Source organism: Xenopus tropicalis, chromosome 5, assembly GCF_000004195.4.
Source record: "Xenopus tropicalis strain Nigerian chromosome 5, UCB_Xtro_10.0, whole genome shotgun sequence".
NCBI lineage: Eukaryota > Metazoa > Chordata > Amphibia > Anura > Pipidae > Xenopus > Xenopus tropicalis.
This window is the reverse complement of record NC_030681.2, coordinates 30,561,230-30,574,257: the sequence shown is the minus strand read 5'-3', so window position 1 is coordinate 30,574,257 and position 13,028 is coordinate 30,561,230. Positions and strand designations below refer to the sequence as shown.

The 13,028-nt window shown below is 40.1% G+C and overlaps 1 protein-coding gene across 1 annotated transcript in view; it reads left to right on the top strand.

The window, feature by feature from the left end:
• LOC100488029 overlaps positions 1–13,028 on the top strand; it is a 69,209-nt gene that overhangs the window by 32,922 nt on the left and 23,259 nt on the right. Inside the window, exon 11 of the mRNA XM_002931745.5 lies at positions 12,160–12,381. Within this exon, the coding sequence (XP_002931791.3) occupies positions 12,160–12,381 (222 nt within the window). The remainder of the gene's footprint in view (positions 1–12,159; positions 12,382–13,028) is intronic.

Here is a 13,028-nt window from a genome sequence, read left to right as displayed (position 1 = left end):
TTCCTCATCTCTATAGAGAGCTTCTGAAGTTAGTGCAATTCTTACTTGAATGGCACAAAGCCACTCCAAGGATTTGGAGATATTTGAATTATGGCATTTAATTGGTTGGGGGAGAACAGAACTTTTGACCATGCTTGTAAAAAAAATTTATTTGGCTTTCCAAATATTAGTCAAATAACATAGGTTAAATAAAATGAAAAACCAAGGGGGTGCCTTCACAAGATCCTCCAAATGAATATCTAAGGTCAGCAGACTTCCAAAATTCCTCTAAAAACATTTCCAACAATTTTTCTTTTCTTTTTAAATCTAAGGGATGAATTATAAAACTACAGTATAAAATGCTCATAAATATAGAATTACACATGTGGATTCTCTCATACTGCTAATGCTGTCACTCAAATTTTCCAGGACCAAATCAAGAGCAACCTGATCAGGCAAATAATTAACTTGGCCTATCAGCAGGGGCATAAATACAGAGGAAGTTGATCCCAAGTGAGGCCCAAGTTAATAAGCAATTTCAATATATCTTGGTAAAATAGGTCAACTTACCTGTGGGGCCCAGTAACATTTAGTCACACAATCAAATTTCTCTAAGAGAAGAATTAAACCCAGCATCATGGCACATTGGAGAGCAGTGATTAAGGTGCCACAAAAGGGCAGTCCTGATAGGTGTTGGGTCCCAATAGTGCATGTACCTATTGTACAGTTCTTCCTCACTTCGGAGTTTATAGCAGCTGCATATGACAAACTGCCATCTATCTACTGTATGTACTGAACATCATCATTATTGATAAGCCCTTATATGGGAGACGAGGTAGGTTATTTCCACTTGTAATAAATAATAGTTTATCACTTAGACACAAAAATTCCTTTGCCTGGGGGAGGTCATTTACCAGAATGTTACTCCTTATGAGTAATCTGACCCACACTGCTCCCAGGCCATGTACCAAAATCAGCATCTCTGTGGCCAGATTTAGATTTTCTTTCAGATATTATTGTCTTTTGTCCTTCTTAGCTACTCAGCTAATTCAGTTTTTTTCCTGTCTATTTCATCTATTTCTATGCCACAGAGTTGTTGTAGTATAAACTCAGAGCTAATAGAAACAAAAGCCTAGTGGTACACCTGCTGGCCGCAACATCCGAGGCTGGACACATACACTAAGGTGACCATTCATTAAAGTATGAATTTCGGATTGTTATACGATTGTATTAACCACGATAATTTCTAATGTATGAAAATTCTTTTCTTGGCTGTATGAAAAATCGTGGTAGCGATCTGAAAGTTACGATATTTTCGGATCCGAGCGATCATAGACGGCGCAAAAACCTTTCTGACTTTGAAACTTCAATGCATGATTTTGGAAGCCTTTCATAGGACTCATTGGCACTCTGCAGCTCCAACCCGGCCCAAGGAAAGTCTCCCATAGGGCTTAATGGCACTCTGCAGCTCCAACCTGGCCCAAGGAAAGTCTCCCATAGGACTAAATGGCACTCTGCAGCTCCAACCTGGCCCAAGGAAAGTCTCCCATAGGGCTCAATGGCACTCTGCAGCTCCAACCCGGCCCAAGGAAAGTCTCCCATAGGGCTCAATGGCACTCTGCAGCTCCAACCCGGCCCAAGGAAAGTCTCCCATAGGGCTCAATGGCACTCTGCAGCTCCAAGCTGGCCCAAGGAAAATCTCCCATAGGGCTCAATGGCACTCTGCAGCTCCAACCTGGCCCAAGGAAAGTCTCCCATAGGGCTCAAAGGCACTCTGCAGCTCCAACCCGGCCCAAGGAAAGCCTCCCATAGGGCTCAATGGCACTCTGCAGCTCCAACCCGGCCCAAGGAAAGTCTCCCATAGGGCTCAATGGCACTCTGCAGCTCCAACCTGGCCCAAGGAAAGTCTCCCATAGGGCTCAATGGCACTCTGCAGCTCCAACCCGGCCCAAAGAAAGTCTCCCATAGGGCTCAATGGCACTCTGCAGCTCCAACCCGGCCCAAGGAAAGTCTCCCATAGGGCTCAATGGCACTCTACAGCTCCAACCTGGCCCAAGGAAAGTCTCCCATAGGGCTCAATGGCACTCTGCAGCTCCAACCCGGCCCAAGGAAAGTCTCCCATAGAGCTCAATGGCACTCTGCAGCTCCAACCTGGCCCAAGGAAAGTCTCCCATAGGGCTCAATGGCACTCTGCAGCTCCAACCCGGCCCAAGGAAAGTCTCCCATAGGGCTCAATGGCACTCTGCAGCTCCAACCCGGCCCAAGGAAAGTCTCCCATAGGGCTCAATGGCACTCTGCAGCTCCAACCTGGCCCAAGGAAAGTCTCCCATAGGACTCAATGGCACTCTGCAGCTCCAACCCGGCCCAAGGAAAGTCTCCCATAGGGCTCAATGGCACTCTGCAGCTCCAACCTGGCCCAAGGAAAGTCTCCCATAGGACTCAATGGCACTCTGCAGCTCCAACCCGGCCCAAGGAAAGTCTCCCATAGGGCTCAATGGCACTCTGCAGCTCCAACCTGGCCCAAGGAAAGTCTCCCATAGGGCTCATTGGCACTCTGCAGCTCCAACCTGGCCAATAGATAGTCACGATATCAAAGCTTGAATGAATAACTAAACTTTCATTATCTCTGTGAAAAGTACGAAAAGTACAAACGTATCACGAAAAAGTTGTACTTTTTGTATTATCGTTAACAGTACGAACATTTCTAATCTTTAGAAAAAATATAATTTTTTTCTAATCATGGTCCTCGTACTTTACTGAATGGGCCCCTAAGTACTGTATGTTATTTTAAGGGATTTATATTACGATTATACCACTTTTTTAAATTAGTATTTGTGTTACTATATATGATCGAACATAAGCACTTCTTAGATTTTGAGAATTGCAACCATAACATTTGAGGAATAATATGCCACCCATACTGGTCTTGTCCAGCGTACAGGCTCTCAGCCTATGACCTATTGCATATGTACGGTCCCCAGACCCCTTTGTAAATACACAATATGCTCATAATACTTAAGACCTATGAAATAACATGAACAATACAGGTATGGGATCCCTTATCCGGAAACCCGTTATCCAGAAAGCTCCGAATTACGGAAAGTCCGTCTCCCATAGACTCCATTTTAATAAAATAATTCAGAAATTTAAAACTGATTTCCTTTTTCTCTGTAGTAATAAAACAGTACCTTGTAATTGATCCCAACTAAGCTATAAATAATCCTTATTGGATGCAAAACAATCCTATTGGGTTTAATTTATGTTTTATTGATTTTTTTGTAGACCAAGGGGCTGATTTACTAACCCACGAACGGGTCGAAATGAGTCCGATTGCGTTTTTTTCGCAAAGATCGGTATTTTGCGATTTTTTCGTATGTTTTGCGATTTTTTCGGCGTCTTTACGAATTTTTCGTTACCAATACGATTTTTGCGTAAAAACGCGAGTTTTTCGTAGCCATTACGAAAGTTGCGTAAAATCTTGCGATTTTTCGTAGCGTTAAAACTTGCGCAAAAAGTTGCGCTTTTTTCGTAGCGTTAAAACTTACGCGAAACTTCGCACCTTTTTAGTTTTAACGCTACAAAAAAGGCGCAACTTTTCGCGTAAGTTTTAACGCTACGGAAAAATCGCAAGATTTTACGCAACTTTCGTAAAGGCTACGAAAAACTCGCGTTTTTACGCAAAAATCGTATTGGTAACGAAAAATTCGTAAAGACGCCGAAAAAAACGCAAAACATACGAAAAAGTCGCAAAATGTTCGTTTTCAAGTCGGAACTTTTCCAATTCGAGTCGGATTCGTGGGTTAGTAAATCAGCCCCTTAAGGTATGGAGATCCAAATTACGGAAAGACCCCTTATCCGGAATACCCTTGGTCACGAGCATTCTGGATAACGGGTCCTATACCTTTATATCCTTAAAAATGTGGTTAGTGATGGCATCATTTATAATTGGCGCTTAGTTATAAATGTTGCCAGAGCTATATTTATATATAGGGGGCATGGGTGGCAATTTAACAAATTATTTTTATAATTCTGCCAAGCCACCGCTGGAGATGTTCCTTGTAAAAACCTAAATACACTGATGAATGTTGCATAAAAAAAAAATCTGTGCACTATATAATAATAATAATAATGTATTTACTCTGTATAAATATGGCTTTTTACCCACTTATGTTTCAGTAACTCCTCTGTGATTTCTAATATGCTTGTGTTTTACAATAAGGAGTAAATTATTCCCTACATGCATTGCAAGAGAGGGAGTACATTATGCAGAAGCAGAATATGCTTAAGCTCAACAATATGTTTCCTGATGATAGGAAAGGTTCTTTAGGTCTAAAAGCCTCTTCCCTTTATCTGTGATCAGAGCAGAACTGAGTTCTTAGTAATTTATGAGCTTTAAGTTATTTATGCCACATGACTTATTAAAACTTGTGTGATACAGGAAATAATGTATTTATTACTCACCTTAAAGTTCAATGACCTATACAAATGGACTCAGCCTGTGTGTTTTTTTGCCTTTATGTTTCATTCATTCCATTCATTGAACTCTTCTATGAATTCTAATATCTTTATATTTTTCCATAAGTCATATATTATAACCTTCAGGAATTTTAAGGGTGGCTAAGGTATGCAGAATATACTTAGCTAAACAATATATTTCTTCATAACAGAAAAGGTTATTCAGATCCAAATGCATCTTCCTCATGTCTGTGACGAGAGCAACATTTTATTGAGTAAGACTGTAATAGTAATTCATCTAAATCTGCTATTGTATGTTAACATGCAAACTGTATACAGGTATAGGACCCGTTATCCAGAATGCTCGGGACCAAGGGTATTTCAGATTTTGCATATTCATACCTTAAGTCTACTAAAAAATCAATAAAACATATTTTACATTTTATACACACTGATAAGCAGGCCTCAAGTAAACCTTTAGCATTTTAGTAATGTATATTGGAATACATTAGCATACCTCCCATTTTGAAAATGGAAAGAGAGAGAAAAAGAATTTGTGCCACGCACATTTATGCAACCACACCCCCTAAATACCACTCCCATTTGACTAAATTTGGCAGGTTATTTAAAGGAGAAAGAAAGGTAGAAACTAAGTAAGCTTTATCAGAAAGGTCTATGTAAATACAGCCATAAGCACTCACAGAAACTCTGCACTGAGTTCTCTGAAAAAAAGATTTATTGTGTCTGTAATTCCTGTGCCACAGACTCTCTGCTGCCCCCCCCTCGAGAATGCTAAGAACTGACTTCCCCCCCTTAGGAATGTGGATCTGAGCCAATCAGCAGGAAGCTGACTCATAGTCTTACTAACTGAGCATGTTCACTTGGTCTGGGTGTCTGTGCAGGAATGAGGCATTATGGGAACTTTCTTTACACAGCTCAGCGTTTTGTCTTCCTGTTTGTTCAGATCTTCTGAACAGGTGAAATATGGGGAGACTTAAGGGCACTATTGAGACAACTGGAGGTATGCCTGCAGCTTGAGATTAACTCTTTACTAGCCTTTCCTTCTCCTTTAATTGTAACTGATTATGTATCAGAGGGAAAATGGCCACCGGGTGAAAGCTACTATTTGCTTTAGGAAATGTGATGGTGCTGGCAAGCGGAGGGGATATATGCAGTACAAACAATGCCATTTGGGTGGGAGATGTGCCCAACTGATATACATTGTAGGCAAATGTAGGCTTCACATGTCCTTCAAGCTGCAAGACTCAGTTCCCCCAAGAGACCTGTTTATCTTATTAGTTACAATTGTACCTAAGTGCAGGTGTGGCTTTTAGGCTAATGCCACACGAGGCGTAGGGCTGAAATTTTCGGCAAGCGGAAAATCGCTTGCCGAAAATTCAGCCCTACGCCTGCTACTTGTGCCTGCACCCGAATGAATGGAATACACTCGGGTGCAGGCACATGTAGCCGATATACGCATGAAAACGCGAGACTTTGCATTCTCTCGCGTTTGCATGCGTATATCGGCTACATGTGCCTGCACCCGAGTGTATTCCATTCATTCGGGTGCAGGCACAAGTAGCAGGCGTAGGGCTGAATTTTCGGCAAGCGCTTTTCTGCTTGCCGAAAATTTCAGCCCTACGCCTCGTGTGGCATTAGCCTTAAACTTTCTGGCCTCTCTGCCCTGCCTAAAAAAAACACTTATTTAATTAAATGTGAGAAACAATGTTTCTAAGTGCAGGTGAAGCTCGTTAACTTTCTAGGCTCTCTGGGAGTAGATAAAGCAACCTGCTGCAAAAACTGTTTAACTGACGGATTGCACCTCAATGGAAGGGGGTCTGCTGTGCTAGGGGAGAGAATGGTTAAGAGGTTGGAGGAGTGTTTAAACTAGACAAGGGGGGGGTGGGTGAGCTAGAATTCCATGGGAAAATTAGTGTAGACGGGGTAGGGGGACTAGCAAAGGGTTGTGGGGGAGGAGTGAGGGGGGCATATAGTTTATCAGATAAGGAGCTTCCGTTACAAGGAAAGCAGTCTCATAATTGCCTTAGCTCTAATTCTCCCTTAGCTAATGTAAACATCAGAGGGAGAAGTAATAATCTCCGCTGCATGCTGGCTAATGCGCGTAGCTTGTCGGGTAAATTAGGGTAGCTGCAAGCTATTGCATGTATTGAAAATTATGATTTAATAGGTATCACTGAGACCTGGTGGGATGATAAATGCGACTGGGCTGTGAATTTAAATGGTTATACACTTTTTAGGAGGGACAGAGAGATTAAAAAGGGTGGAGGGGTTTGTCTTTACGTAAAGTCAGACTTAAAGCCATGTAATAAAGACATTACCAATGAAAACGTCGAATCTCTTTGGGTAGAAATTTCAGTAGGGCTGAAGGTCACAAAGAAAATGATCATTGGTGTATGTTATAAACCACCCCGTATAGATGAGGGGGATGAGGCCCAGCTATTGTTGCATATGGAGGAGGCTTCAAAACTGGGTCAAGTTGTTGTTATGGGGGACTTTAATTATCCGGACATTGACTGGAGTAATGGGGTGGCTAAGTCAGAAAAAGCTAGTAGGTTTGTAAATATGCTAAATGACAACTTTTTATTTCAGGCAGTTCAAGAACCCACTAGGAATGACGCTATTTTGGACCTGGTGATTTCTAATAATAATGAACTTATCTCTAACATTTGTGTGGGTGAGCATTTGGGGAACAGTGATCACAACATGGTCTCCTTTGAGATAATGCTGCAGAGACAGCGCTATAAGGGAGTAACTAAAACACTCAATTTTAGACATGCAGACTTTGCCAGTATAAGGGCATCTCTGCAATGTGTCAACTGGGAAAGGCTTTTCATGGGGTTAGACACAGAAGGAAAATGGAACATCTTTAAAACATTGCTTTGTAGGTATACACAACAGTATATCCCCCTAGTAAGCAAGGAGAGGCATCGCAAAGCAAAACCTTTATGGCTGAATAAAAGTGTTATTGTCGAGGTTGGTAAGAAAAAACGTGCTTTTAGGGCATTCAAGTTAGCTGGGACAGCGGAAACTTTCATCAGGTACAAGGAAGCAAATAAAGCATGCAAAAAAGCTATCAGGCAAGCTAAAATAGAGATGGAAAGGGATATTGCAGCTAGGAGTAAAAAGAATCCAAAATTATTTTTTAATTATGTGAATAGTAAAAAAATGAAGCAAGAAGGGGTGGGAACTTTATTATCACGGGGGGGTACGTTGGTTGATGAAAACGGGGAAAAAGCTGAAATTTTGAACTCTTATTTTTCATCTGTCTATACATCTGAGGAGCCAGATAATGAAGGCTTCCCTTGTAATATGCCCAGTTCTAGTAATTTAGCTACTGACGCATGGGTCACTCGGGAGGAAATTCAAAAGAGACTTGAACATGTAAAGGTAAACAAAGGTCCAGGGCCGGATGGGATTCATCCCAGGGTATTAAATGAGCTGAGCGCTGTGATTGCCAAACCTCTTCACTTAATTTTTCAGGATTCATTGAGGTCTGGCATGGTGCCAAGAGACTGGCGGATTGCTAATGTGGTGCCGTTATTTAAAAAGGGATCCCGTTCTCAGCCTGAAAACTATAGGCCTGTTAGTCTGACATCAGTAGTAGGAAAACTTTTGGAAGGGGTAATAAGGGATAGGGTACTTGAATACATTGCAGTTCACAATACTATTAGTTTGTGCCAGCATGGTTTTATGCGTAACAGATCTTGCCAGACTAATTTAGTTGCCTTTTATGAGGAGGTGAGTAGGAACCTTGATGCTGGAATGGCAGTTGATGTCATCTACTTGGACTTTGCTAAAGCGTTTGATACAGTACCTCACAGAAGGTTAATGATCAAATTAAGGAATATTGGCCTAGAACATAATATTTGTAATTGGATAGAGAACTGGCTGAAGGATAGAGTACAAAGAGTGGTTGTAAATGGAACATTTTCTAATTGGACCAGTGTGGTTAGTGGAGTACCGCAGGGGTCAGTCCTTGGGCCTTTGCTGTTTAACTTGTTTATTAATGACCTGAAGGTGGGCATAGACAGTATTGTTTCTATTTTTGCTGATGACACTAAATTGTGCAAAACTATAAGTTCCATGCAGGATGCTGCCGCTTTGCAGAGCGATTTGACAAAATTAGATAACTGGGCAGCAAACTGGAAAATGAGGTTCAATGTTGATAAGTGCAAAGTTATGCACTTTGGTAGAAATAATATAAACGCAAACTATCTACTGAATGGTAGTGTGTTGGGGGTATCCTTAATGGAGAAGGATCTAGGGGTTTTTGTTGATAACAAGTTGTCTAATTCCAGGCAGTGTCATTCTGTGGCTACTAAAGCAAATAAAGTGCTGTCTTGTATAAAAAAGGGCATTGACTCAAGGGATGAGAACATAATTTTGCCCCTTTATAGGTCCCTGGTAAGGCCTCACCTTGAGTATGCAGTGCAGTTTTGGGCTCCAGTCCTTAAGAAGGATATTAATGAGCTGGAGAGAGTGCAGAGACGTGCAACTAAACTGGTTAAGGGGATGGAAGATTTAAACTATGAGGTTAGACTGTCGAGGTTGGGGTTGTTTTCTCTGGAAAAGAGGCGCTTGCGAGGGGACATGATTACTCTGTACAAGTACATTAGAGGGGATTATAGGCAGTTGGGGGATGTTCTTTTTTCCCATAAAAACAATCAACGCACCAGAGGTCACCCCTTTAGATTAGAGGAAAGGAGTTTCCATTTGAAGCAGCGTAGGTGGTTTTTCACGGTGAGGGCAGTGAGGTTATGGAATGCCCTTCCTAGTGATGTGGTAATGGCAGATTCTGTTAATGCCTTTAAGAGGGGCCTGGATGAGTTCTTGATCAATCAGAATATCCAAGGCTATTGTGATACTAATATCTACAGTTAGTACTAGTGGTTGCATTTATAGTTTATGTATGTGAGTGTATAGATTGGTAGGTGTGGGTTAGGTGTGCTGGGTTTACTTGGATGGGTTGAACTTGATGGACACAGGTCTTTTTTCAACCCTATGTAACTATGTAACTATGTAACTATGTAAAAAGGCACAAATAGGCATTTAACAACACAAACTGCCAGAAATATTTTTTCTTTTTCTCTGGGGCCCTGGTTTGTCTATTGTATTGCCTGGAGTAAAGATGCTTGCAGGAGACATGGTTACTCTTTACAAGTACATTATAGACACATAGCAGGAGATCTTTTTCCTTTAGAAATCATCAACTTGTATTTGAAGCAATGGAGGTGGTTCTTCACAGTGAGGGCAGTGAGGTTGTGGAATGTCCTACCAAGCGATGGCAGATTCTATTAATGCCTTTAGGAGATGCTTGGATGACTATACTTGAAGAAGCATAATATCCAAGGCTGTAGTGATCTTAAGCTGTACATTTGGGGGCATATTTATAAAAAACACATTTGTAAATTCTCAAGTTTTTTTTAATTTCAGAAAACTCACCAAATTGAACATGTACTTATTTATTATAAAAACTCAAATCTAAAACTTAACTGATTAAAAACATGGAAAAAAAATACATGAACATCAATTTTTAAAGTTTACCAATTTTCAAAAAAATTTAAAAAAAAGTTTAATTGAAAAACATCATTTAAATTTTGCTAGGATAGCTCTCATTGTCTTGTACATGACCTTGCCAGCTTTTAGATGCTGAATCTTTACATTCAAATCTTGTGCTAAAAGGAACAGTAACACTAAAAAATGAAAACATTTAAATGAAAGTAATTAAAATTAGGAATGCACTAAATACACTATTTCAGGATTCAACTGAACCCCGAATCCGTTGTGAAAGATTTTTCTGCATACCAAACCAAATTTGAATCCTAAAGGGTTAAAGGAACACTGTCATGGGAAAACATGCTTTTTTCAAAACACATCAGTTAATAGAGCTTCTCCAGCAGAATCCTGCATTGTAATCTGTTTTTTGGAAGCACAAACAGATTTTTTGTATTTCATTTTAAAATTTCATATGGGCCTAGCCATATTCTTCATTTCCCAGGGTGCCACAGCCATGTGACCTGCGCTCTGATAAACTTCAGTCACACTTTACTGCTGAGCTGCAAGTTAGAGTGATATCACCCCCCTCCCAGGAGCCGATCAGCAGAACAATGGGAAGGGAGCAAGATAGAAGCTTCCAGTAGACATCAGAATAGCACTCAATAGTAAGAAATCCAAGTCCGGCTTGGGACTCCTCCAGTTACATGGGAGTAGGAGGAACAATAGGTTGCCTGAAAGCAGTTCTAATGTGTAACTCTGGCTCCTTCTGAAAGATCAGGTAAAAGTTGTGTGTTTGCTACAGAAAGACTTCTATAGTTTATATAAATAAGCTGCTGTGTAGCCATGGGGCAGCCATTCAAGCTGGAAAACAGGAGAAAGGCCCAGTTTGCACAGTAAATAACAGAAAAGTCCTGTAGAATTATATTATATTTTACAGAGTTTATTTGTTATGTGCTGTGCAACCTGAGCATTTTCTCATTTTTTTTAATTAAAATTATATTTTAATTACTTTATGAAGCTTTCATTTTTGGTGTTACTGTTCTTTTAATAAATCTCGATCATTCAAGTTTCAGAAACTCTAATTTGAATTGTGTTGAATTGTGTGCACGCCTTGTGCCAGATTTTGCATCTGTTGTGAGGTACGGAGTGCAGCAAAACTAGGCAAGTGCTTTTGCACTTCTTTCCCGGGTCTCCAAAAATGACCCCTCATGACTTATTGCTTTTCCATATATTAAAACAGAGAGAATTTTCATTCTGCGCGCAGAGATAAAATGCAGTTTAAAGCAGAAAGCAAACAGAAAAGTTTAGGCCAATGGTCCGTATCTGGCATACTTCTGCACCTTCATGCCTTTCTTTCCTTTCAGCAAGTCGGCCAATAATAATCCAGAGTCCAGACTGTCATCCTCAGTTCTAATACCATTTTCATAGTGTGAATAGGAAAACCAATAAACATTTATGAGGTCGGCATCCATGATGGTCATCTGGCTAACAGATCAATTTAAGCAGTATATTGGGCAATCTTTATAAAATTCCATTTCATCCATGTCCCTGTGAAAAGAAAAATTGGTTGACAGTTTTGCTAAGTTGCCAAACCAAGAATGTTTCTTTTTAATTAATGAACAGAGTAGGTTTTGATCAGGATATCAGGAAGAATGCACATTCAGCTCCTGCGCGTCAGAAGGTTGGATAGTACACAGTAAGGAAGTGTATGAGTGAGGATGCATTGAATTGTAGTTCAAAACAAGCTGAGAGCTGCAGATCAGCTATTTCGTTAGTAACAGAGCATATCATTGGGTTTTGCCCGTGGAAACCGGTAAGGGGTAATCCTGATACAGGTATAGGACCTGCTAGCCCAAATGTTCAGGACCTGGGGTTTTTCAGATAAGAAATTTGGATCTCCATGTGTTGTCTACTAAAAAATCAGTTAAACGTTAAATAAACCTAATAGGATTGTTTTGTCTCCAATAAGGTTTAAGTATATCTTAGCTATGAGTACATCTGTAAAACGCATAGGTATTGCTAAAGATTGGTTAGCAAATAATAAAAATAGGGTTCACGAGAAAGGAATCCTACAGCTCTCTATTTCTTGATGGTTTAAAAGCAGATTTTTTTAAAGTAGATATTTCAATTGCTTTTATAAATACAGCAGTATTAAGAAACATGTGTCTTTACTATAAATTAACTCTTTTAAACATATTTTTTTTTCAGACCAAAGAAGACACCCCAGAGTATTGCAGTGCAAAGGCTACAGGGAAAGATGAAGAAATCCAAGCCATCTGCAAGCTTCATGGCTTTTCTGGTCGGCCAAGTTTAGAGCAGCAGTTAAAAGCATTAGATTTAGAATATCATCAGCTTAAAGAACAGGGTCAGTCAAGCAGAGCCGATTACATTCAGAATCTCTATGCCTGGAAGTCAAAACAGGCCGGCAAGGTGAGGCTATTAATCTTTTTACAAATGACCCTGCCCTAAAAGTGCCATCTCCTTAGAGAAAGGAAAAAATAGAGATGGAAATAGCTGTACATTTAAATGGGTTAAAATTTACTTTTGCATTTCTGACTTTACATCAAAGGAACTGGGCTTTTATGTCAGACAAGCCTCTATCTACAACAGTTAGTAATAACTAGTGATGAGCACATTTTTCACCAGGCATGGATTTGCAGCAAAATTCTGCATTTCACCATCAGCGATTTCTTTCGTAAAACTGTGGCAAAAATTTGCAGAGACAAAAAAATCACAGAAAAAAATGCTCAACAAAGTGCCAACAGCTTAATCTGCTAAATAACCTATACATGCACATTTGTTACTGGATGTCTAAGGACCAATTCAGACAATAATATTGGTCCTACTCCTATAAGTGAATGAAAATATGGAAATAAAACTTGAATCAGTTCCCAAATATTTTTAGAACATCTTTACCTTTAAGAACTAATAAGCTGTTTTGAAACAAAAATACAGCGGAGTATGAGCCACTGGGCCACTTATACTGTAAGCCCCTGAGGTCTACAGATGAAACACCCAGGCCCTATACAGTCAAATCATTATTGTTGGTTCTCTGTAAGGTTAAGCCAGTTGCCTCC